Raw genomic sequence first — 22,493 nt, 5'->3', positions numbered from 1 at the left:
CTTGTTCTCATTGTGAGAATGATTATCCTAAATCATTTTGATATCATCGTGGCTCAAGGGTCGTGAAAAAACGTTATTCTCCTTGTTGGGTATTCCGCACGAAAATCGTCCCAATGGATATGAGTGTCATGATCTTTGAGCGAGCTGTATCAAATAAACAGCGGTGTCTGAGTGTATCAATGAGGGCTTTGCGATTCGAAAAATGTAATGAGTAATAAGTAATTTGATGAAGTTCATCGATCTTATTTGAAGACGAAGAAGAAAGAAAACAAGAACGTACACCATCATTATCTTCTTTGATGTTTTGGTGATCTTGTTTGATTTGGTGATCTTGTTGTAAACTCAACATGCGATCTTGAAGTTCTTTGATTTGCGATTGGAGAACGGCAAACTGGTCATCGTAATCCACCATCTTGAAAGTCATTTCTTTCTGCCCTTTGACCAACTCACGCTCGCGAGTCATCGAGGAAGGAAAGGAAGAAAAGAAATATATAAAATCATGCGACTTCAGAAAGCTTGGAGGTTTCTCCCAAAATGAGAATCAATATCAACACCCCCGCAATATTGTGTATTATCAGTCCCTACTTTTTCGGCGGAACATCAATATTCAATAACCATGATTTTGGTCTTGACGAGAGAAAAAAAAAGAGGACAAGGTTCACGCGTGAAGGTACGATATCATCTTGCAAACTCCCCGGCTAGTAAGTATTCTCCGAAATGGCAATTTACCCATAGGCATCTTGGATTTGACGGGCAACTATGGCACCAAACTTCCAATGAACGGACCCTGGTCGTGGATTCCGGCATATCGCTATGATTCTTGATGATGAGAAAGCCTGTGATCGCTTTGTAAAATTCGATGTTCCCTTCAAAAAGAGGCTCAATGACGGAACAATCAAGGACATACTAGTAAAAGATGTCAGAAAATGTATGTTTGTGTTTGATTTACGTGTGATAATGATTGAGATAAGGAACCTGTTAGCTATTCCACGCCTATGTTCAGATTTGACCGGTAAAATGTCGCGCAATAGTCCTGATTTACACCGCTTCATAACAGGAATCCAGAAGAAACTAGTATTTTCATCCCCGATCGCAAACCAAAGAGCTACTATTAATTATGATTTCAAAAAAATCTTGTGCTTATGGAAATATAGTACTGAACTATGCGAAACTAGAATCAAAAACATTGTTCTCTCTGCATAAAGTTGTCGAGGTCTACCGTATCAGGATCTTTTGCAATACAGAATCAATCCTGCCTTCCCCGGCTCCTATCACCAGCGGCAGGATCGATTGGCAACACCTTGCGTGCAAATCCATGCGAATTATTTGACGCATTCGACGGCGACGGTTGACTGGGATATCGATTGCGATTGATGCGGATTCTCTTCTGAGGGTTCGTCTCTGCGGGGCCCGAGGGAGGCTCGTGTGCATCCTTTTCCCGCTCTGTACCCCAAACTTCAGTTCGGTCGTCTTATTTGTCGCGACCAGATGATGAACTTACCAGAGACCGTACGTTTCCTCCCACCGTTTTCCCGGTCGTCTTCACGCCTCGCTGAAGAAGATCCTTCGCCACTCCTGGGACCCTGGGGCGGTGGATGCGATAGTCCGGATTCAGTCTCACTTATTCTTGACCTTAGGCTACTTGGGACCCGAGAGGGATCAGGTGCCGTCGGAGCATTGAGTGGTGGTCCTTTAGGTGGGTCACGAACGTCCCGGTGCCGGTCTCGCCCAGAGCTTATCTCGCCTTTGCTATTGCGTTCGCCTGTGCCGTTCCCGCCACCGGCCATTGCGCGCGGAGCGGAAGGCGCTGCAGGAACTCGTCCTTTCGGAGCATCTGGGATCTTCTTCTCGGAAGTAGGCTTCATTCAAGATGTATAAGCACATATAATCGAAATCCATATGGAGATCACCTACTTTGTTGGGGATGGAACCGCGACTATCGCTGTCATGTCCATCTCGCTCTTTCCGTTTTCGTTCCGACTCCCGTTCTCTGTCCTCCTTTTCAGGCGGGCGTCTGCTACGCTCGTCACGATGTGACTCTCTGCGTGTACTGCGTTTGGATCCTCGCTCGGGCTGAAACATTGAAATTAGGAATCGGACTCACTACAAACAAGATAGGGACTTACATCATCTTCAGTCGGACGACGCCGTTTTCCAAGCGTGTCCTCGGAAGAGACATTGCCGTTACGATGCCTCGGGTCGGGACGCGTAGGCGTATTCCGCTCATCAATGACAGGAGTGGTAGTACCACTAGGTTGACTTCTCGATTCTTTCCGGTCGCGATCGCGGTCCTTTTCGTCTCGCCGGTGGCGGTCTCTGTCCCGGTCGCGCTCCCTATCTCGCTCTCTATCTCTCTCCCCGCCTTTCTCGCGTTCTCGATCTCCATGACCATGCCGATCCCTTCCTCTATCCCTTTCGCGTTCTCTTTCTTCTCTGTCTCCGTCCCTATCTCTTCCTCGTTCTCTACCACTCCTTTCGCTCCTATTATGCGTCAAACTATCTCGTCTTGCGATGCTCGCACCATGTTCACGACCATCTCTCTCAGGCCGTTTTGATTCGTCTGTTCGAGTACGACCACCACTGCCCCTGCTGTCGTTGCTGGGGGCGCGTGTCCCCGGTCGACTTACGGGCGAAAGTGATCTTGGACGAGGAGAAGGTGCAGCCGACCCACTATGGCCCTGCTGTGAATCAGATTTCTCTACACGAGGAAGTGTCATTCTCGCGCTTTCACGCAGTTCTTGAGCCGATGGCGTTTGGCTCGGCACAGAGGGTGGTGGCATGTTCGTCTCGGAAGAGCGTGACGGCCGTAAAGTCTCTGCACCAGGGCCGGACTGTTGGTGTGGAGGAGCAGGTAGGTTTGGCCGTGGCGCATCGGTATGAAGAATAGGACTACGGCGGTTACCAGGCCCGGTGGGTACAGACAAGTTTTCTAAGGAGCGGGGAGGAGGTGTGGAGACGCTTCGGTTATCATTTACTACGTCCATCTTGGCAGGTGCTGGACTGTGCCTCGGTGAATCTCTGGCCTCGGCCCGAACTCTCCTGACCACCTCAGGCCGAGGGATGCTATCAATCATTTAGCGGATTTTCGGATGGTAACTTGATATAACCTACTTTTCAACGGGTATTTTGGAGGCTAGCTGGTTCGATGCAGCTAATTCTGCGGGCTTCTCAGGAACGGGTGCTACGACTGTGGGCTGCGTGGGTGTGGAACTGTGGGACATTGGTTGAGTTGCGGCACGGGGACCAGAAGGGGTAGAGGTTGGGCCATGCGACGGCCGTGGAGGTATACTGGCGCCGCCATTTTGACTGTGAGGTCCAGTGGGTGGTCCATTGCGAGGTTTGTCCGGTACTGGCTGAGGCGTATGCGTTGAAGACCTCGGAGCAACAACACCATTGACCTGTTTCTAAATAGATAAGTATCAAAGCCGACATGAAGTGACATTGACCAACTTACTTTTTGAGCTGTTTTGTTCATAACCCAATAATGCTCCCGCTTCTTTAGACTAGCAGAGTAACTGGACAAAATGAGCTTTAGGTGTGGTAGAATTCATCTCAGGACATACGCTTTTCCAAGAATCTTCAGATCACCACGTTCTTCCTTCTCCAGTAATTGGTCTATAGCGGTGTTGATAGCGGGACCGGTATCAGGAGCAACAGTCGCCAGTGGGAAAACGGGAAGAATTTCTTTAAGGACGATAATGGCATTGTAGACATGCATATATTCCTCGGTTTGGACACAGTCGACGAATGACTATCCGAAATAATTAAGAGAAATCTCGTGATATTAATGAGCACGAACCTTGCCAAGCTTGCGGTGCCACTTGCGGACAACTGTTTGCAACGCTTCATGTTTGAGAACGTCATTAGGTTTGTTTGTGAAATTTCTTTTGAAGCCTGGATGGCAGAGAGTCTGATTATTTCGATTGATTTGATTATCTTGTTCGTATAGCTGCTTATCCTTGAACCAGCTGTAAAGGTCGGTCATAATACCACGCAGGAAACGCCCTGTTGGAGCATAAATGTCTTGTTCCTTGAGATGTACAAGAGGCCTACCATAATTCCGAGCTTCGTATTCACTGCAGGAGAATAAAACTACTTTCACGTGATCACCTAACAACTACGAGAGAATTACAATTTTTACTCATCAGAGATCATAAGGTACTCACTTTGTCATACATAGCCAGGGTATGGAAACCCGGTGTCCCTATTGTGTGAATGACTTTGATAAATTGAGCACAAAAGTCAGCATCCATGGGCGAAAGAAGACATCGCGGTTGTATACAATGTTCAATGATGCAAGAGATGAGTAAACCAGGTTTCGTGACTGAAGTGTAACTTCTTCAGTAAGGAAAGAATTGTTCCCACCAAGTTTCACTTACCAGGCAAGAACCAATGGAGCTTTTCACGTGCAAGTCGGGTGATAGTGAACTGTCGCGAGGCACTTTGCTCTTTTAACTCTTCAGCTAACAAGTTTGCGTACGAATTGAACCTGTCGCGACGCTGCCTATGAAGCGTGGCTGTTGCCCGTCTGGCACGATCAGAGGATCGATCTGCAGCGATGTACTTCGAATCCTCTTGGCGACTAAGAGTACGCAATGTCGCGCCTTCTTCCGCGTAACGGGAGGCCGGTGGGGCCAAATCGTACATAGAGAGTTGCCAGAAAGTGAAATAGAACCCAGGGCTAGATCTACTTAGCAACATGTAAGTAGAGGGAACACACCATAACTCACCCAATGACATCGTTCGCACTTCCGGGGGCAATCTTCGGTAAATCTTCGAAGTGCTGAGCCAACTCGGGAAGCCATGGGCTCTGGTAAAGTATGAGTCATATAACTGAAATAAGAATCCCATTCAACGTACCTCTGGTGGCTGAGAAGCTTCCCCCTTACCACCCATATCTGTTGAGTTTACACTCTCTACCGGTACTATTTCGTTCACTGCAGTCTTTGTGTCCGGCGTGTCCAAAGTGGACGCGGGTGCGCCGGTCACCGGCGAAGCGATACGGGAATTAGCAGATGGCTCACGCTTGGCAGTAAGGGCGGCCTTCAATCGCTTTTCTACCTCCTCCGAATCCTGATCCGGAGGAGCTAGGACTTGTTTCTGGTGTGATTATCAGAACCTATTACTACTCCAAGCGAACATTAACAACTCACAAGCAAATTCACATGCCAAACAGGTCGGTATATCTGCATGCAAATTGGTGCACATAGTCCATATTTTTCTCCCAGATCGCCCAACGGGGGTAACACTTTGGTCGCGTAGACTTCCGGGGAGATTGATAGAGGAGATGTCAATAACTCCAGATACTGTAGCAGTACGCCATGCGTCTAATCCATATTGATCAAAACCGGAATTCATGACGGGTCAAGGTAGTGCTTACGGCATCGAAAAGACTGGCCAGTGACTTTATGTGGGCATCTTGTGCTTTGAAAACACACGCCTGTCGCTGCTGAGCGACTTGGACAAGAAGAGGCAAAGCTAATGAAGGTGGCTCCAACAGACTTTTACCCAATCTCTGAGGAGCCCTCAGGTTGAAGTCACTACTATCCAAGCGAGATCCGCGAGTTTCTGATGCAACTGCCTCAATGCGGAGGATAGGGCCTCCAGCCATAGCCGCAATTTGCCCCTCGGATAAGCTCGGTAGAGGTTGGATTCCAGCCATTTTCCATATCAGCTCGCGAAGAACAACGATCTCCGAAGTCTGACCGCTTTGCAATTGATGAGCAACATAGCTGAGTACTGGATACAGCTCAGCGCTGTAGCGGCGGAACAACATCCCTATGAAAGAAGCAAGGCCTAGACAAGCAAAGTTAAATTTTATCCTGGACTAACAGAGAAAAACCCGAACTTTGTAACCAGTCTGTCGTATTGACTCCATCATCCTTCAGCCGTTGCTTGTAAGGGTTTGCGAGGGCATCCAATGCAATGAAAACCAGTACGTCAAAGCCCATATTTGTGACGTAACGCAGAGCCTGGATCACTACACTTGCAAGATTGTCATATGCCATGATCTGGTTTACTGCATTCTGGAAAAAAATACAAGGGTTTGAGTGGGCAAGCTTCGCCACAGAACCAGCAAGAGCATCAATGGTGTTGTGAGATAGACGTCTGAGGATGCCCTTCGATTCTCTGTCGGCTTGAACTTGACGAATCTTAAGCTCTGGGTGACTCTTATACACTCGATCCTTCCATTCGCCATAAAGTTGCCAACGGGCCTCCAACGGAAAATGACGGATAATACTCCAGATTTCCACCGTGCAAACGGCATTGCTACGGATGAGGGGAAGTCCGGGGATTAGATAGTTACGCAAGATTTTAAACCAGAATACTCGGATGGGATTGGTCGGATCGGCAGTACCGATAAACCTTTTGGTTTGTGGATCAATGGGGGGGTTCTGCAGGTCGGATCCATGAGCGAAGAATGTTAAGCAATGAGATATTGAAGATGTACCGTGGGTTGCAAATGTTGCCGTCCGAGTCGCAGGAACTTCGATAAAAATGACGGATCCCGAGAAACATGGATCCCAACAAAATGTAGTATGGGCTCAACCAAATTCTCCAGGTCGTCCAAGGTAGTCATCATGGGTACTCTGTCTGCCCAATCAGGAAAAAAGAAAACAAAATCCGTGTTGCTGGTACTGGGAGGCGTAGGAGCCCAAAGCGTCAGCACGGGCTTGCGGATAGACGGCTGGATGACACCAGATGGACCATATCGAGCACGAGGCTTCATGAAATTGGAGTTTCGTTGCTTATTTGCCATAGTATCGAAGAACGGATCGAGAGTATACTTGAGCACGCGTAAAACCAAGTCGGCTAGTTCAGGATAAACGTCTACAGCCCACGGGAATTTGCTAAGGATCGCGAAGGCAGGTCGTAAGGCGCCAACAGATAACAGGGCGTGGAGCAGCCCCATTTTCTGATTCGTATTCTTCACTTCGATCTTTTTGTTCTCGTGAGGCGCTGCAGCCTTAGCCTTGGGTTGAGAAGATGGACCAGCTTCCAAAGGTGCGGCCATAGCCAGTAAACTTGACTTTGCCCCCGCAATTCTGGACTGCACATTGGCGAGATACTCCTTCCGCGTCATCTCCATGTCCTCGTCCGAAGGTGAAAGCTGACGGTGCGTGAGTAGGAGATGTCAATGATACAGCGAAGAAACGCACATGTGAATATACATCCTCCAATGAAACGAACCTTTCACGTATTAGAATAGCAGCCGTAAGATACAAAGATTTGGGAGTTGTATCCGCAATTTCCGGGACCTAAAACATTGATAAATACTCGTTATGTAAGTTATTAAATCTATCTTAGAGACGTACCTGGTAAAGGGTGAACTTGAAACCTAGAACTTGTGAGAGAACTCTGGCACCATGGAGACTGGAGATATCCCCGCCGTTGGGAGAATTAATTTCAGCCATGGCCAATATCTCGTCAAGGCTCTTGCATTTGTATGACACGGCTATTGGAGGATCAGGATCGACATCCATGGCAATATCACTGGCTACAGGGTCAGAAGGTCGCCGGTATGAAGCCGCCCACGGAGAAAACGAGAGTAGCGCAAGGAAAAAAGTATAATGGGTTGTTAGGTTGGACGAGAGCACGTCCAGTATGAGGTCCAATGCTCTGTTGGGGTCAAGGTCAAACTTCCCAATAAGGCTAATCACTTTCCCCCAAACGTTGCTCGCGCGAGCATGCATGTCCTTATAGCTCTCGGTAGGCAACCCAGTTGTCGAAGAATGAGCAGGTCCCATGTTGCTGGTCAACTCGATAACAAGCTTGCTGTATCCCTCGGATTGCTCTCGTAAAAGATTAAACTTGTTCTGCTTGTAGCTATGAAAGGTTAATATATATTATTCCTCGTCTTTTTGGGTGGTCACGCACAAAAGTCCCGTTCTCATCCGAATCTCTTTCTTCGCCATCATAGTTTCATCAGTGATGAGCCCAACTTTTGCGAGAACACTAAGTTCCAAGCGCTCCCTACATAATTCCGGAGTGATAACCCGAATTTCCTGCGTAGTTGTAAGCTCCAAAAGCACGACGCATTGGTGCTGCAGTACGTACAAGAAGTCGTTTGACGATGGTTTGCAGAATCTCCTTGTCTCTCTCTGCTTCTTCTTTTTTCCGAGCCTTCGTCTTGCCTGTGGCGTTCAAGGCTGTGGCGTCTCCACCATTCGAGTCAACCTTGGCATCCGAAAGTATTTCGTCCAAGGCTGCATCCACTGACCATATCATGTCTATGAGCTGATCCTCGAATATATTCACGCAAGAGCCACTCTGCGAGGACGATGTCGAAGGTAGAGCATCGTAGACAGACTTGATAAAGTCAATGAACTGATTTTGCGAGAACGATTGTGGCGGGGACCATGTGGAAAGAACAGACGTCAAGAGTGTGTGGTATGCGGTGGTGACAATTTCCAGATTGTTTGAGTCGCAAAGCGTTTGCGCGACGAGACTCCGACTGCAGCGACTTTAAATAAAAAAAATAGCGAAAGGTGCGAACGAAACCTCACCATTCAGACTCTCCACCCTTAGACCAACTTCCTATGCACCTGCGTACGGCGTCGATGACATTCATAACAAAGCGAAAGACGTTCTAGAAGAGGGAAAGGTCGTGATGACTGTCAGTGACAGAGTCGTCAGAATCAACTTCAGCGTGCTTTGTAGTGGACAACTGCGCCGCAAGTGGGCGAACAGCAGTCCTCGTTGTTTACTTATTCTTTAAAACAAAACAATTACATAATAAACCTGTAAAAATTAAATTAAATTAAATTATAAATCGTGAGAAAAGAGTGAAGGTAGAGAGAAAACGCTCTTTGTCGCCTTAATCACAAATAGCGGACTCCTAATGTATAGTTCTGGTCCAATTTCGGACCGTATTAACATCAATTAAATAGTTACTTGTTGAGTAATTAGAAATCCAAGGTGTTTACTCGGCAAGGGCTTTCGGAGTTCTATATTGAAGCACTGGCATTGATCATAATAAATCAACGTAAAGTAGAGACATTTCTAATTCCTTGTACAGTTCTTCCAAACCTTCAGAAGGACAGACCTCTATTCTCCACAACTCTGCATCAAATAGTTCAAGGTCAGCGTCAGTATCCAGATTCCAGACACAAGATATGATTAAGGAGTGAACCGGCGGCCCTGCTTGACACCTTGCTGACAAGCATGGAGATTGCGAAGAATAAGAGGACTCACTGGAGGGGGAAAATATTTGAACAAGTCGAATGTCAATGGAATTGCGGGATATAATTATCTCATCACAGCTCGATGCTCGATGGCAACGCGGAGGAAAACTACGAGAATCGGATTACCAGGTACCACCGAGGAACTCATTGGATTTTCTGAGATTTTTCGACTCCCAGAACGGCTGGCGGGCTCGCGCAACTTGTCTAGACATTACCGAATCGCTGGGCGCGCGACAGTCGAGGCCACTGCATAGGATACCTTCGCATCAGGCATCAGTCAAACTCGATGACAAGACGGTCTCCTCGACAGATACTTTGGCTTATTCGTAAACCTCTGCAACACGCTGCGGGTTTAGATGTGTATCTCAGGAAAACTGAAAATTTTAATCACAGTTTCATTCTATTTGGGTCTACTGTGTGACTTCAAGTCTAATAGTGAGTATACCACCCGAAACATCGCGATTTCTTTTGATGTCGGCAACATATAGTGGGTCTCCTTTCTGGAAATGGTCCCTGACTTGTCCAAAACTTCAACTGTTGACAAGTGATGTTTATTTTGCCCAGACTTCACCATGTTATAAAGTGCCGACGGGAATATGGGACGAGACCTCACGGACTATCATGCGGTTTTTAATCTCTATCTTTCTGACTGCCGCCAGCCTCGTTTCCTCGTTTGATATTCATCCTGGGTTTGCTGAGGATACCATCGACCGCGTCAGACACAACCTTATACAGAGCGCGGAAAAAAGGTACAAAGGCTTTTGTTCAATATACACCGAATTCACCTTTAAACTTTTTAGTTGGGAGTTGGGCGCCGCTGCGGAGGCTTTGACAGAGCTATACTGGCCCACTCTATCTGTCTTCCACAAAAAGGCTTTTCCTCCTCGTCTCAGTGCTAAAGTAAATGCTACGGATGTCTTGTCTATTGCCAATGCGTGAGCCGCTTACTTTTATTCAGTGGGTTTGAGGCTGAACTTGACCGTTGTCGATTAGGACAATCTCTGCAAAACCCGCCGATTCTATGTCTCTCATCCCCAATCAAGGCTCTGCGGGAGATCCCGCCAGTATGCATAATCTCTGACACTGATCCAGTAGGTCGCGCGCTGACAAGCCTGACAGGTATTGGAGTAGCTGTGTTGCTAGCAAACTGGACACAAGGAAACCGTCTTAATGACAGATACTCAAAGGCCGCAGCTGATCAGCTCAAATACCTTCTGAATAATGTGCCAAAGTCAGAGAGCGGTGCCATTTCTCATCGTACTGATGAAACGCAGTTATGGTCAGTGCTTGGATCTTAGCTATTGGCTGTGGGACAATCATCGTTTACCTCCATGCCAGGGCGGACTTCGTGTATATGGCTCCCCCATTTATTGCATACTATGGTGCATTGCAGGGAAACGCAGACGGGAGAGCGCTAATGCAGATTGCTTATGATCAATGCAAACTATATCGTGATGCCCTCAGGGACGAGTCCGGTCTATGGAAACACGTTGTACTCGGAACATGGCAAGACAATGAACATTGGGCAACTGGTATGAAGATGTACTGATATAAATAAATCGAGCTCTGATAGAACGACAGGGAACGCATGGGCGGCCGCCGGAATGTTGCGAGTCCACCAGACTCTGAATCACTCGTCGCAAGCGCACCATTTCGCTACTCAACAGTCTGATCTGATCCAATGGATAGACGAAATCCTAAAAGCTTCGTGGTCCCATCAAGTCTGTTTCTCTATCGGCTTTTCCAATATCTTGGCTGACAGAACTACCAACAGACCGAGGACGGTGGCTTGCGGAATGTTATTGATAATCCAAAATCTTACCTAGACACCTCATCGACGACCTTGATGATTTCTGTGACCTACCGCATGGCAGCCATCCGTGATACTGCGGAATTCATACCAGCCGCCAACCGAGCACTAGGGTTGATTCAACGGAAGATAGATACCCAAGGATGGCTCCAGGATGCTACCAACCCGTATACCTTTGACCAGCCGCTATCAAATGGAGAGCGTAGTCCCGAAGGACAGGCCTTTATCCTCCTACTGCACGCAGCTTGGAATGGACTCGCTGAGACGAAGAAGCATTCTCATGTTCCTCCGGTGTGAAAATTGGGCCGGTGAGCGTTTATCCTGACTTCCGAAATGTGTCAAGATTCGCGTAAGATGCTTAGAAAGGAGTGCCACAAACATACTGGGTGTCACCTACTTGACTAGTGACTTTTGGAATGATTGGCCGGCGAAAATTACGCGATCACATATGTACATGTACTGAGGTTCTCACGGACATGCTGATGTGCGGTACCACTTTTCTTGTTTGAAGATCTCCCCTCTGTCCTCAAGAGATGCCAAGGGTGATGAACATAGACCGATCTTGCAACAATGTCCCACACAAGCAGTCCGCCGTCTCGACTCTCGAGTGCTAAATCAGGTCATGTGTGCTAAATCAATGTCGCCTATCAACGCATCATCATGAGTTTTTCCATGAGTTGATGCATTTATTAAAGCACGCCCCCCTGCGAGCGGAAATATATATCCTGTCACATAACACGAGGCTGGTTCTCCTCAACTCCTCCGAACATACTTTGAACTCCTGTCTTTCCTTATTCCATTCGTTTCCTAACAAATACCAGAAGCCAAGCCGCTCCTCCTCGATGTCAGAAGGTGTTCCTATACTCAACAATGGTAATACTCGACAACGGATGCGTGGTAACAGCAGACGAGAGTTCGACCCAGAGAACGGCGCTCACGAAAAGCCGCATATTCCTGGCCTGGAGGCGAGAGGCTTTACAACGTTTACTGACAGGTTCTTAAGGAGAGGAAAGCGACAGGTTGGGATTGTAGAGAGTTTTTACAACATCGCAACCTCCTCATGTGGGTACCAGATATCTGAAGCAGGAGCAAAGAAGCTAACCACGAAGTAGTCTTGAACCTCTTCATCGTATTTGTGCCAGTGTCATGGGCATTGCATTTCCGAAGGGGCGACCTACATGAGCTCGTTTTCGCATGTAAGATTTCTAACGGAAGTTTTCGACATGCATACTGATGCTGGCCTTCAAGTTTCTTTTCTCGCTATCATCCCCCTTGAACGACTGTTTGACTACTGTGGTGAACAAATGGCCTTCTACTGTGGAAACGACCTCGGTGATTTGATTGTCATCACCTTGAACAAGTGGGTCAGCTCCATCTTTCGTTCCGGCGTTGTATCAATGATGCAACCATAGTGCTGTCGAAGCCACCCTTGCTGTTATTCTACTAATTAAAAAAGAGTAAATATTTTTCAAAGACATGCAGGTGCTTTGGAAATTTAACGGCTTCCTAGTTACCGAGTCCTTCAATCTACAATTATCGGCGTTATCCTTCTCCATCTTCTCCTCGTACCCGGAACGGCCTTCATCACTGGAGGCGCTCGAGTGGTATCCCAAGACCTCAATTCCCATATCACAGAATTGAACCATACTCTACTTTTGATGGGGTACGCGGACAGCCATACACAGCATTGATATCAGTTAGCTAATAATGATCTTCGTCTAGCGTCTTGAGTTTAGTACTTCCCGCTGCTTTCTTCGCGGCTCTTGACCATGGCACCAATACTACTATCGCCGGTGAAGAAGCAATTGGACTGTTGACGGACGAGACGAGAGATATGTTTCTTCGCTTCAGTCGTGGGATCTCGGTCATTCTACTAGTCATGTCAGTTTGGCAATTGTTGCATCTGTGATATAAATCAGCACTAACCCGACACTAACTGTTTTTGAAGGTATATTTGCTCTCGTATTTATTTACATGACCCTCCCGGCGACAATAATGCCTTGCAAGTCAGGCCTGATGCCGTTGCTGCCGTCAAGGAAAATGAAGAACGACTTGCAAAGGAAGAACCGGGTGTGAACCAATGGATTTGTATTGTGGTTATTGTGGCTGCTGTAACGCTCATGGCTGCAACTGCTGAATTTGTATGGCATGTTATTTCTTATCCTGTACGATTACTCATTGTTTCTATTACCTATAGCTAGTCGAGAGTATCGAAGGCATCCTACCAGAGCATGAAGAGTACGTAGCCTTTTTCCCGCTATGCTAAATCCAAGTCTCATTGTATACTTCCTGGCAGATGGTTCGGTTTGATTCTTCTTCCTATAGTCTCCTTTGCCGCCGACGGAACTGTTGCGGTCCTCAATTTATGCAAATCAATCTATCATCACATCTTCCACACACCGATGTCACCCATTCCCCTCGCAAAGGCGCGAGCTATTGATCTCAGTATTCAGTTCACCTTGTTCTGGATGCCATTCTTGGTCCTATTGGCTTGGTGGACTCATAAACCTTTTGGCTTGCTCTTCGGTATATACACATCCATATCTCTTACGTGTCATCATCTTCTGACAATTTATGAGACTACAGATTTGTTTGAAGTCGCAGCCCTTGTTGGAGCTTGTTTCCTGGTAAACTACATCACAGCCGATGCGAAAACAAACTGGGCAGAAGGTTGTGCCATGGTCGGCTTCTATACTATGATCGTAAGTGATCTTTGTGCAAGTCCCCGAAAACGAATTTTTATCGTTCCCCCAGGGCCTTTGTGCATGGTACTACCCAGGTCAACCCGAGATCGAATTATTTTTGCACGAAGGGTCCATCACAGCTCTTGCACAGGGTGGTTTGGAGGGTGCTCATCATGAAGCAGCCGCTTTGGTCATTGGATGATTTGAGGTTGTCACATTCTGACCATAGTACTAATGTTGTCGATTTCGTAGGATAATGTCATTTGGCCACCACGCGTATATATAATGTTGTGGCCGTTGATCGGATGACCAGTATATTTTGTTATAGACTTGCTAATTTAATGACTCTGTGTAGTCCGCCTTATACGATTCGCGCTTGTTCCTTTTATGTCAGGGTAAAGTTTTGCCTTCCTTGACTTCCTTCCATCCACACACACCAAAGGTTGATTAGAGTATAAAGCGCCATCTAGATTCTATTATTATCCAGTAATCTAGCCGATACCGAGCGTCCGAGGTTCTCAACAGCATCGTGAATGATACCCGTTACACGCGTCCGTATGTGACTCAATCCCTCGGCTGTTTTCATCCTGTTCTGAACTTCCGTTCCCAGCCATCCACCAGGCTCTTCACCCGTTTTTAACCCGGACTGTGAGCCGTAGTCTGCAAGTGGAAGATGCACCCCCAGGTCCCGTCTAATAGAATCAGCTGATAGAGGTTGACCGAAAGTGACGCTCAACTCTGCACCGGGGCGGGGAAAGAATTTATAGGGGAACTTCCTGCCTTCTGGCATGAGCTTGTCAAAGCCCGTGATCCACGTGGGGATGATGACTGGTGGCTTTTTGCTTTCCATGACAATTCTTCCGCTGTTTAGGGAACATGAGCATCGAACCAGGGTAAATGACATCGAGTAATGGACATACACCCCCCATTTGAAGCGTTTAAGACATAATTGACCATTGTCATTGACTTGATATGTATTGGACTGATTCACCTTGCCTTCACCGTACAAATGCACCTAGTTAAGCCATGACATAAGCACGTGTGCAATTTGAATATGTCAATGATTATGACGCTCACCCAACCTCCTGTGTTGAGTTTCTCGATAGCAAGATCGACGGCGGGTTGAGCTATGCCTTTCCCCCGGAACGTCTCAATGGTTTGCCCAAGTCGGAAGAAAGTGGAAAAAAATCTACCTGACAGAAAGTAGGAATGAGAACGAACTACCTTGGCTGGATATTAATATCCAGATTACCCACGGGTTAGTAAACATGATTTCGGAAGCTCCAAGCGCCCATCTCGTAGTTCGCGGAGAGAGGTAGTAATGTGCTGGAAGCACACTCCACATCAGCGGATCGTCGAGCCTGTAAAGTCAAGGGTTAGACAGGCGTGCAGCAAAGGCGAATTTTATCACGTGGAGATATGGTTTGCAACTAAAAGGACGGTAAATGTAGGGCTAGTGAGCAGTGGTTAAAAAGATTGTACCAGTTATGATGCCTTGGCCTTGATCGCGGGCAGGAGAGTCGAGGGCGGCTGTGAGTGTACTGAGGCCATGGACGGCGACGGAGGCAAAGCCAGAGTGGACGAGAGCCTTGGAGGAGAGGCCGACGAGGGTGACTGTGGCGGAGGAGAGGAGACGGTGCATGGATGACACAGCAGATCTCGATCCTGGGTGCGCTTAGCCGAGGTGCTTACATCATCTGGAGTGTCACCCCAACAAAAATGGGATGGCAGAACGCAGAGGGTCCAGGTCTTAGCGCGTTCCGGCCACCATGTTCGCGCTCCTGGTGCTCAGCTTCCTCACCTCCATCTTCATCGTCTACTACCTCCTCCCCGCCATCTGGCTTCACATAATTTCAGTGGACGACTCGGTTGATGCTCACCAAGCTGGTGTGACGCTGGTTGCCTCACGTATGTTCACTGCTGTTCCAACCACTTTCTGCTGTATCTCACCACTCAATCATAGGTAATCCATTTCGTGAATCAGGGCCCCCTGCCAACATGGCCAAGCTTATTCTACTACGACATAAGGTATTTCCGCCGCATCTCCTCCCCGCTGTCGTTGACACTCATCCACTTCTCCTCTCTCCAGATTCAAACAGTTAATAAACGGCGCCGCAGCTCCTCACCCTCCCGTAGTCCCTCCCACTCTCGCCAAGTCTCCCGTACATTTATCTCTAATAACGCGAATCGCGGGAAAGCGCCCTGGATACGAATCAGCAAGGGCTTGGGTGCAAAGCAATCTCACTAGAGTGCTTCCTTCACTTTTCACCCTTATCTCTTGTGAAACCTTCCACACTCGCATTCTCCTTCACAGCCAGCGTAGCCCGCGTCCGTCTTATCATCGTCTCCCCAAAAATTGAACATAAAGTGTTATCCTTCACGACCACTCTTATACCCCAACCATTTTTCTTGTCTCTTCCTTAATTCTCGATGGATTGTATATAGTTCACCCTTTTAAAGCTTCACTATCTCCCTTTTTTTTTATTTCTTTATTGCATATTGCTATCTCTTCAGTCCCGCCACTGAATTTTTTTCCTTGTCATTTATGTTGACAATTAATAACGTAGAACCATGTAAAGTACAATACAAAAGAAGTCCAATAGCTGAATGAACACATTCCGAGACTGCAGATACCAATAATAAAATAGATGCCTACTAATCGCCACCAAAGTATATACGTTACTGAAACTGCCCCCGTCTCTTCGCAATGCCAGCGAGAACACTGTTCTCGGCCCTGAGTGATTTTTTCCCATCACCAAGACTAGCCGAGATCGAAGAACCCGAAGCCTTGGATCGGAGCGAACCTCCACCATCCTTGACCCTCGCTCCAAGTGCAGTGACTGCAATGCCCCCAACCACACGTCCTGTGGAACCAGTCATATTGCGTGTCTCATTCTTGGCCCAAGCTCGAGCCCGTTCTAAATCTTTCTCATTTTCCTTCCTCCGAATTCCACCCTGGAGTACCACAAACAAAAGACTCGTTAATCAGATGGTCTACGACATGGAAGGTGGCGGAGAGGGGTAGATAGATAAAGGAACTATAAATACATACCTTCATGAACGGATCCCATTCGGCTATCGGTTTAGCGATCGAAGTTATTGCGGCCGTCTTCTCGACATGAGATGGGACAATGTGGACATTTACCGGGTCTAGATCCATTTCTTCATCCCTTTCGTCGATCCACGAGACGTCTGCATAATTTTGGATGTCAGGCTGTTCATATAGCTCATTTATCAAAAAAAGGTCAATTGAATAGAAGACGCTAAACGTTACCTCAGGTTGCTCCTTCAGCTTCTGTACCTCAGCCTGAATGTCTTTATAAGTAACATACTGTCTCTTGTTGTCGCTCTCCGCCTCGGTTAGACTCGAAGCATCCCGATCTTCATTTTCATCATTTTCAAAGACATCGTCACCAGGCGTTCCATCCTTTTGATATTCAAAGTCGAATTCAAGAGGTCGTACCTCAATGGGTTCATCATCGACCAGACCACTCTGGTAAATGTTCGCAAATGCGGCAGTTTTCTCGTTGGCAGCTAAGTGGGATATGGGTAAATGAAAATTAACGCTGATAGATGCGATCATACCGAGTTCCTGAATATCACCCCTTTCTACCTTTTCCTTCATTTTCCTCCTGATCCGCCTTGCCCTATCGTCCTCTTCCTCTTCATCATCGCTATCTTCAAGACCAAATCTATTTTTTCTCTTCTTCCTTAATTCACCCTGCACGACACCCTGATGGAATTTGAGTGCGGCTTCATCATCTTGTTCAAGTAACTCCCTATAGCATATGAAGATGATCAACGACTCCTTTCATGGCGATAAAAAAATACTCACTGATGCTTCTCCATGACTCTATCCGCACCCGCAGTATCTTCATCCATCTTCTCGTCGTCCACAAGCTCAGTCAAAGTTGCATCTAAATCACCATTTTCTCCTTCCTCATCGTCCTCCCGACTCTTCCTCTTGATGAACCCAAATCCAACTGCCTCATCCTCATCCGATTCCTCGGCTTCTTCAGCTAACCACTCTTTCCGAACCATCTTTCCCACTACTCCATCTCTATCTTTGCCCTTATCCTTCGCCTTAGGGGGCACCTTACCAAGGACATCGAATGCATTCAGCCGCCGTAGAGAAGACGGAGAAGCCTTATTGTTGGTGAGATTATGAACTGGTGATTCTCTTGTTGTCGGCGTCTGACTTCGTTTCCGCAGCCGCTTTGGACTCGATTCCGGCGACGAAAGTTGAGGATGCGACAACGATATCGTGCGAAGCGGAGGTCGAAATAGCGCCTGCGGTGAATCAGATGAATGATTTTCAATATCACTTTGGCTTTGGGTCCGAGTACGACGTAAACCTCCAGGTGTTTGGCGGCTGCGCTGTTGGGTCGGACTAAGCACAAATGAAGGAGAACGTGTGCTAAGTCTCGAGGGACCAGGTCGAGTTTGCGTGAGGAATCTATATATAGGAAAGTTTTCAGTTTCCCCACTGTTTTCGTGCATTAGTATGGATCTTACCCCAGTTCGTTGACATAGACCTCCTGCTCTTTAGCATCTTTCTTATTTAGAGCCTCCACGACGCTCTCTTGTTCCTTTTCGAATATCATATCGGCTTTCCGCAAAAGTTTCTCATCGACTTGAAGTGCGGGCTGAAGCATAAGATCTTGAGTGAGCCCAAGAGACTCTTGCTTTCGAAGTTCAAGGGGAGCTTTCTTTGGCTGCCAAACAAAAGTTTAGATGAATAACAAGAAAAGCGTCCTGGCATTGTTCCTCACCTCGTTCCTCACCTCTTGTTGCGTGTTGGATTCAAACAGATCAGACAAGCCGGATCGAAGCAATGACGGAGCACCAAAACGTTTAGGACCGAAATCCTGTGTGGCCTGCGAGAAGCCAAGAATTGGCTTCTTCCCTTGTTCGTCACTTTCCCCTCCGAACACAGGCGCAAAGGCGAGAGACGCTGCAGGTGCAGAAGGTACAGGGCTGAAAACATCGTCATCGTCAACAGACATTTGGGAAGGCGAGGAAGCGTGATTCAATCGTGTAGCAAAACTCTGTGTCAGGCCAGTTGATTGGATCCGCTGCGACATGGGGCTTGCTTCGGAAAGCACACCGAAGGGTTCACGCTCCTCGTTTGCGCCCGTTGGAGATTCAGGGCCACCCTTGGTTTCTGGTTTAAGTTCGCCAGCTACAACATGTGGAGGTGAGAGCGATGATTCGCGGTCACTATAATCGAAAACAGAGCGGCGAGAAGTCGAAAGTAAAGGAACATGTCGAGCGACGGCTTTATTTTCCTTGTCGTCACTACGGTCAAACATCAATCGGGTGTTGTTCTCTTTGTCGTTTTCGTCCTCGGTCCTATCATCAGATGAGGATGTGATGTGATGAGGATTCCTGATTCTTGAGGGTTGATTATCATCGTCACCTTCACCTCCGGAGTCAGACTCATCAGAATCCATGACTCTAGGGCGGGAATGGTGCATGTTTTTGGCTTTCAAAGTCGGCGCATCCTCATTTTCATCTTCAGACTGATTGAGGTCTGGCCTTTCATCACCATGGCCGTCTTCCACCACCATCTCTTTATCTTCTTCCCCCATCTCCAGTTTCTCGTAGTCGATGTCGTTCTCAACCCTGGACTCTGGACCCCATTCCTCCGAACTGTCGCTCTCCTCCCCCTCCGGGCCATCCATATCTTCGTTGACCGATCTAGAATTACTCGCCTGGCCACTCCACACTGTTAACCCCCTCTGGATCTGATTTCGCTGAGCATCTTCCGCAGACCCAGTATGGTGTCGATCTCGATCCCTCAAAGTTCCACCTAAGCGCTTCCACTCTTCTTCCTTTTGTTTGACGATATTCGAACTTTCCTCCTCGGCTTGCCGTCGTAAGAGTAAATTTAAGGTATGCGGATCGGATGTCCCTTGCTGCAAAATAGTTTTCCGAATGCTAGCTATATCCTCTTGTCCCGCTTTCTGAGGGTCTAAGCGAAGAGGCCGGTTTCGAATCCTGGCATTAGCTAGCAAAATTTGCTGTCCCTGAGACACCTTCTTTCCCGTTGCTTTTCTCTGCCGCTCGAGCTCCGTCGGTTTCTCAATCTCAAGCCCAAGATCACCATCCTCTTCTGACTTTTTTTGTCGCGACAACCAAAACGTTTTCAGCTGGCTAAGCTTCTGTTTCTGATCTGCAGCATCCGCGGATATTTTACTATCCTCAACTGGGTTCTGGACGTCAGCCCGAGCACCCGAGTCGCCGTCCTTCGACACATCTGGGGTTTGCACCGTTTCACTGTCATCACCAACTAAAGGTTGGAGATGATCGGCTCCCGGGGGCGGTTCAGTGACAGATTGCAAACCCTCCCTAGTGGAAGACCTTCAAAATTGAGTCTCAAAAGAAGTTTACAGAGATACATACTGTTGCCCCAACTTGCTGAAAAAAGTCTTGAGTGATCTTTGGGATATGGCTCTCCGCTCTAGAGACACCTCCTGTTCCACGGCTATTCGAGTACGCTCTTTAATCATCTCTTGATGGTCCTTTTTAGTGGGCGGCTAGACTACACGTGAGTAAAATGTAGGGAACAATGGGAATAACTTACTTTGATCTTCTTCTTCCTTAACTTCATGGTGCCCTGGGTTTGGGTAGAATCCTGGAAGCCACCAGAATTTTCACGACCACATGGACCATTTGGTGAGAGCGCCACAGAAAGCTGTCGCTTGTAATGCTTTCCCTTTCCCTTTCCTTTTGACGCCGAAGAATCTCTGGAGTTGGCGGAGACATCATGGTGGGACGTGGGAGGACTAGATGTGAAGTGTGATTTAGGCGTTGTTATAGGATGAAGGAGAGGTGTTTGTGGGGAAGAGGAACGGCTACCGGGTTTATCGTCATTATCCGTATCATTGTCGCTGAATGCCATATTTTTCTCACTTCGCAACCGCGTCCGAGGGGGTTTTAAGATGAAGTCTGATGAGGGTAGGTCCTGGTGGCCGTTATTATGCGACGTCGCGGTATGGGATGGAGCGTCACCAAAAACATCTAGCGGGCGGGCCTCGGGACGTGTCCGATCACCATCAACATCGGTATCCAAGATGACTTGAGGGAGGAGCGTTTCTTTGGGTGATGCTCGTCCATCAACATGCGATATACTGCCAGGACTACCAGGATCCTCATCAACCTCCTTCATTTTCTCCCTCCATCCAAAAGTAAATCGAGGATGTGACAGTAGGCTAGGTAACATGTCTTCGTCGTCTTCATCCCTTCCTTCGTTGTCAGTGTCCGGTAAGCAGGATGGTTCAGAGGGTGGAACTTCGTCCTGGATATCAGGAGGCCCAGTCCTATAGATACTGTCGCTGGATTCTGGCTCGGAGTAAGTAAGAGAAGTGTCGGGATCATCGCGTCGACGACCATAGGTTCTGGCGACGCGTCTGGCGGGTTGAGGTGAAGGTGAGGGGGAGGGGGAAGAAGCCATTTCAGAGTCAGCTACCACGGAGAAGTCTTTTCTCAGTACCATGGGGAAAGAGAGAAGATGTGACTACAATTGTGACTGTACGTGTCTAGTATACACGGTACACATTAATCAGACGCGTTTTCGCGTGACCTGACGCGTCCATGATCGCCCTCTTCAATCTCCTTCAACTTTCCAATCCGCGCAAGGTAAGCTGCTCCCGAGTCCGCCCAGACCTGATATCGCTTAATCTTCTCTTCCTCGTCAAAGTCAAGCATATATGCAAAAACCTCGTGCCAACTCTCCCCCGTCTCCAGCCACGTGAACTCACCCCATCCTCTGACGGCTACTTTACGCTCCTCCGCATCCACTATGAACACTCCGAACCTGATGTCCTCATATGCGAGCAGTGACCCAATAATCTCAAAATAAGTTCTCACTCCCTCCATCCCCTCAAAAAATCGACCGAGGAATGGTGCAAGAGCCTGGTTCCCATGTTCGTATGCATTAATATTCTCCTTTTTCGAAAAATGAGACAAGATGGCTGAAATATCGGCTTTGTCGGCAAAGGCATCGCAAAACCTCTGCGTTGCTTGAACAAGTTTCTGCCGAGTCGATGCCATTGGGATTTGAAGCTCTAGTATGCCTCGTTTCTAGCGAAGTGGTGATACTGGTAATGAAATGGTAATAATGCAACTTTGTGACAGATGATGTCATATGGGGCCATTTGGAACTTCAGTTGTTTGAAGTTAAAGCGCTTGTTGGTACTGGTAAGTCTCTGTCCTATTTCAGCCAAATATCCACACAATCAAGACTTACCCGACGACTTATTCGGTAGAGCGATAGCGAATCTCCTGTTGAAAATGTCTCTCGATCATATCTTTTTTGATCCTCTGCTGGGTTGGGCATTGGCTACCAAGCGAATATTGGTGTTTACCTAGAACTTGACCGATTCTCTCTGTATTCAGGAGGAAACAAATGTGTCAAAAAGAGGCATTACCAGGGTCAAGAAAGCGCATGGGAACAATAGTTGCTATAACGGCTCTGAGTGAGAACCACTTGTATCGGTCTAGCGTGAGGATACTATTTGGCAACACAGCGGTACAAGGAATACAGGAAACAATTATCGCAAACGGTCCCTGACTCAATTACTGCCCCATCAGGTAGGCTGATTTTATGCCTCGCCTGCAACGTTTCCCTATTTTGACTGTTTCTTTTTCTCTCCGCCTACTCGTTTATTCTCTCATTTATCTACTCCGACTGCACGCCTATCGTCCATTGCATCAACATAGAATCTATACCATTGCCAATGCTTTCGGAAGGATTGTCCGTTGTATCTACTCCTTTGGTACTGGCATATTGTTCTCTTCTCTACAAGTGTC

The 22,493-nt window shown here is 47.5% G+C and overlaps 8 protein-coding genes across 8 annotated transcripts; 3 read left to right on the top strand and 5 right to left on the bottom strand.

Moving 5' to 3' along the window:
* Window positions 1-73: 73 nt before the first annotated feature.
* AGABI2DRAFT_116923 (hypothetical protein) lies at window positions 74-463 on the bottom strand (the record flags this gene model as incomplete). The annotated part of the gene is made up of 1 exon (XM_006459901.1): window positions 74-463. One exon carries the CDS (start codon window positions 461-463, stop codon window positions 74-76), a length of 390 nt encoding a protein of 129 aa, XP_006459964.1.
* A 600-nt stretch (window positions 464-1,063) lies between these two features.
* On the bottom strand, window positions 1,064-8,572 carry AGABI2DRAFT_184463 (hypothetical protein; the record flags this gene model as incomplete). Its single annotated transcript, XM_006459900.1, has 23 exons — window positions 1,064-1,443; window positions 1,502-1,859; window positions 1,915-2,073; window positions 2,127-2,815; window positions 3,002-3,063; window positions 3,112-3,398; window positions 3,455-3,515; window positions 3,564-3,751; window positions 3,800-4,005; window positions 4,054-4,117; window positions 4,167-4,324; window positions 4,380-4,681; window positions 4,731-4,810; window positions 4,861-5,100; window positions 5,154-5,327; window positions 5,381-5,796; window positions 5,849-6,395; window positions 6,452-7,111; window positions 7,161-7,259; window positions 7,317-7,827; window positions 7,879-8,006; window positions 8,059-8,464; window positions 8,508-8,572. 23 exons carry the CDS (start codon window positions 8,570-8,572, stop codon window positions 1,247-1,249), a joined length of 6,057 nt encoding a protein of 2,018 aa, XP_006459963.1. The 3' UTR covers window positions 1,064-1,246.
* A 1,234-nt stretch (window positions 8,573-9,806) lies between these two features.
* On the top strand, window positions 9,807-11,507 carry AGABI2DRAFT_184462 (hypothetical protein; the record flags this gene model as incomplete). The annotated part of the gene is made up of 7 exons (XM_006459899.1): window positions 9,807-9,934; window positions 9,986-10,120; window positions 10,179-10,249; window positions 10,305-10,464; window positions 10,524-10,717; window positions 10,767-10,906; window positions 10,960-11,507. The coding sequence occupies 7 exons, from the start codon at window positions 9,807-9,809 to the stop codon at window positions 11,290-11,292; spliced, it is 1,161 nt and encodes a 386-aa protein (XP_006459962.1). The 3' UTR covers window positions 11,293-11,507.
* A 330-nt stretch (window positions 11,508-11,837) lies between these two features.
* Window positions 11,838-13,881, top strand: AGABI2DRAFT_116920 (hypothetical protein; the record flags this gene model as incomplete). The annotated part of the gene is made up of 11 exons (XM_006459898.1): window positions 11,838-12,057; window positions 12,108-12,191; window positions 12,244-12,355; window positions 12,408-12,452; window positions 12,506-12,658; window positions 12,718-12,876; window positions 12,944-13,136; window positions 13,193-13,233; window positions 13,292-13,521; window positions 13,582-13,697; window positions 13,750-13,881. 11 exons carry the CDS (start codon window positions 11,838-11,840, stop codon window positions 13,879-13,881), a joined length of 1,485 nt encoding a protein of 494 aa, XP_006459961.1.
* A 264-nt stretch (window positions 13,882-14,145) lies between these two features.
* Window positions 14,146-15,321, bottom strand: AGABI2DRAFT_142336 (hypothetical protein; the record flags this gene model as incomplete). The annotated part of the gene is made up of 6 exons (XM_006459897.1): window positions 14,146-14,542; window positions 14,600-14,694; window positions 14,757-14,872; window positions 14,904-15,040; window positions 15,091-15,109; window positions 15,162-15,321. The coding sequence occupies 6 exons, from the start codon at window positions 15,319-15,321 to the stop codon at window positions 14,146-14,148; spliced, it is 924 nt and encodes a 307-aa protein (XP_006459960.1).
* Window positions 15,322-15,335: 14 nt separating this feature from the next.
* Window positions 15,336-16,204, top strand: AGABI2DRAFT_177678 (hypothetical protein). The gene is made up of 3 exons (XM_006459896.1): window positions 15,336-15,587; window positions 15,643-15,707; window positions 15,769-16,204. Exons 1-3 carry the CDS (start codon window positions 15,449-15,451, stop codon window positions 15,925-15,927), a joined length of 363 nt encoding a protein of 120 aa, XP_006459959.1. The 5' UTR covers window positions 15,336-15,448; the 3' UTR covers window positions 15,928-16,204.
* Window positions 16,205-16,358: 154 nt separating this feature from the next.
* AGABI2DRAFT_116917 (hypothetical protein) lies at window positions 16,359-21,177 on the bottom strand (the record flags this gene model as incomplete). Its single annotated transcript, XM_006459895.1, has 8 exons — window positions 16,359-16,634; window positions 16,732-16,893; window positions 16,954-17,458; window positions 17,515-18,135; window positions 18,195-18,394; window positions 18,452-20,030; window positions 20,085-20,218; window positions 20,266-21,177. 8 exons carry the CDS (start codon window positions 21,175-21,177, stop codon window positions 16,359-16,361), a joined length of 4,389 nt encoding a protein of 1,462 aa, XP_006459958.1.
* Window positions 21,178-21,187: 10 nt separating this feature from the next.
* Window positions 21,188-21,734, bottom strand: AGABI2DRAFT_202473 (hypothetical protein; the record flags this gene model as incomplete). The annotated part of the gene is made up of 1 exon (XM_006459894.1): window positions 21,188-21,734. The coding sequence occupies one exon, from the start codon at window positions 21,732-21,734 to the stop codon at window positions 21,240-21,242; it is 495 nt and encodes a 164-aa protein (XP_006459957.1). The 3' UTR covers window positions 21,188-21,239.
* Window positions 21,735-22,493: the final 759 nt, after the last annotated feature.

The sequence above is a fragment of the Agaricus bisporus genome (assembly GCF_000300575.1).
Source record: "Agaricus bisporus var. bisporus H97 unplaced genomic scaffold AGABI2scaffold_4, whole genome shotgun sequence".
Classification (NCBI taxonomy): Eukaryota; Fungi; Basidiomycota; class Agaricomycetes; order Agaricales; family Agaricaceae; genus Agaricus; species Agaricus bisporus.
Note: the sequence above shows the minus strand (reverse complement) of the source record. Positions and strands in the feature narration are given on the sequence as shown.

What these genes read in the sequence shown, in the direction of transcription:
- AGABI2DRAFT_177678 (XM_006459896.1), top strand. Translation starts at nt 15,449, where the DNA reads ATGTTCGCGCTCCTGGTGCTCAGCTTCCTCACCTCCATCTTCATCGTC. An exon ending in TGTGACGCTGGTTGCCTCAC is followed by an intron (nt 15,588 to 15,642) that starts GTATGTTCACTG and finishes ACTCAATCATAG; the next exon opens with GTAATCCATTTCGTGAATCA. An exon ending in TTATTCTACTACGACATAAG is followed by an intron (nt 15,708 to 15,768) that starts GTATTTCCGCCG and finishes TCCTCTCTCCAG; the next exon opens with ATTCAAACAGTTAATAAACG.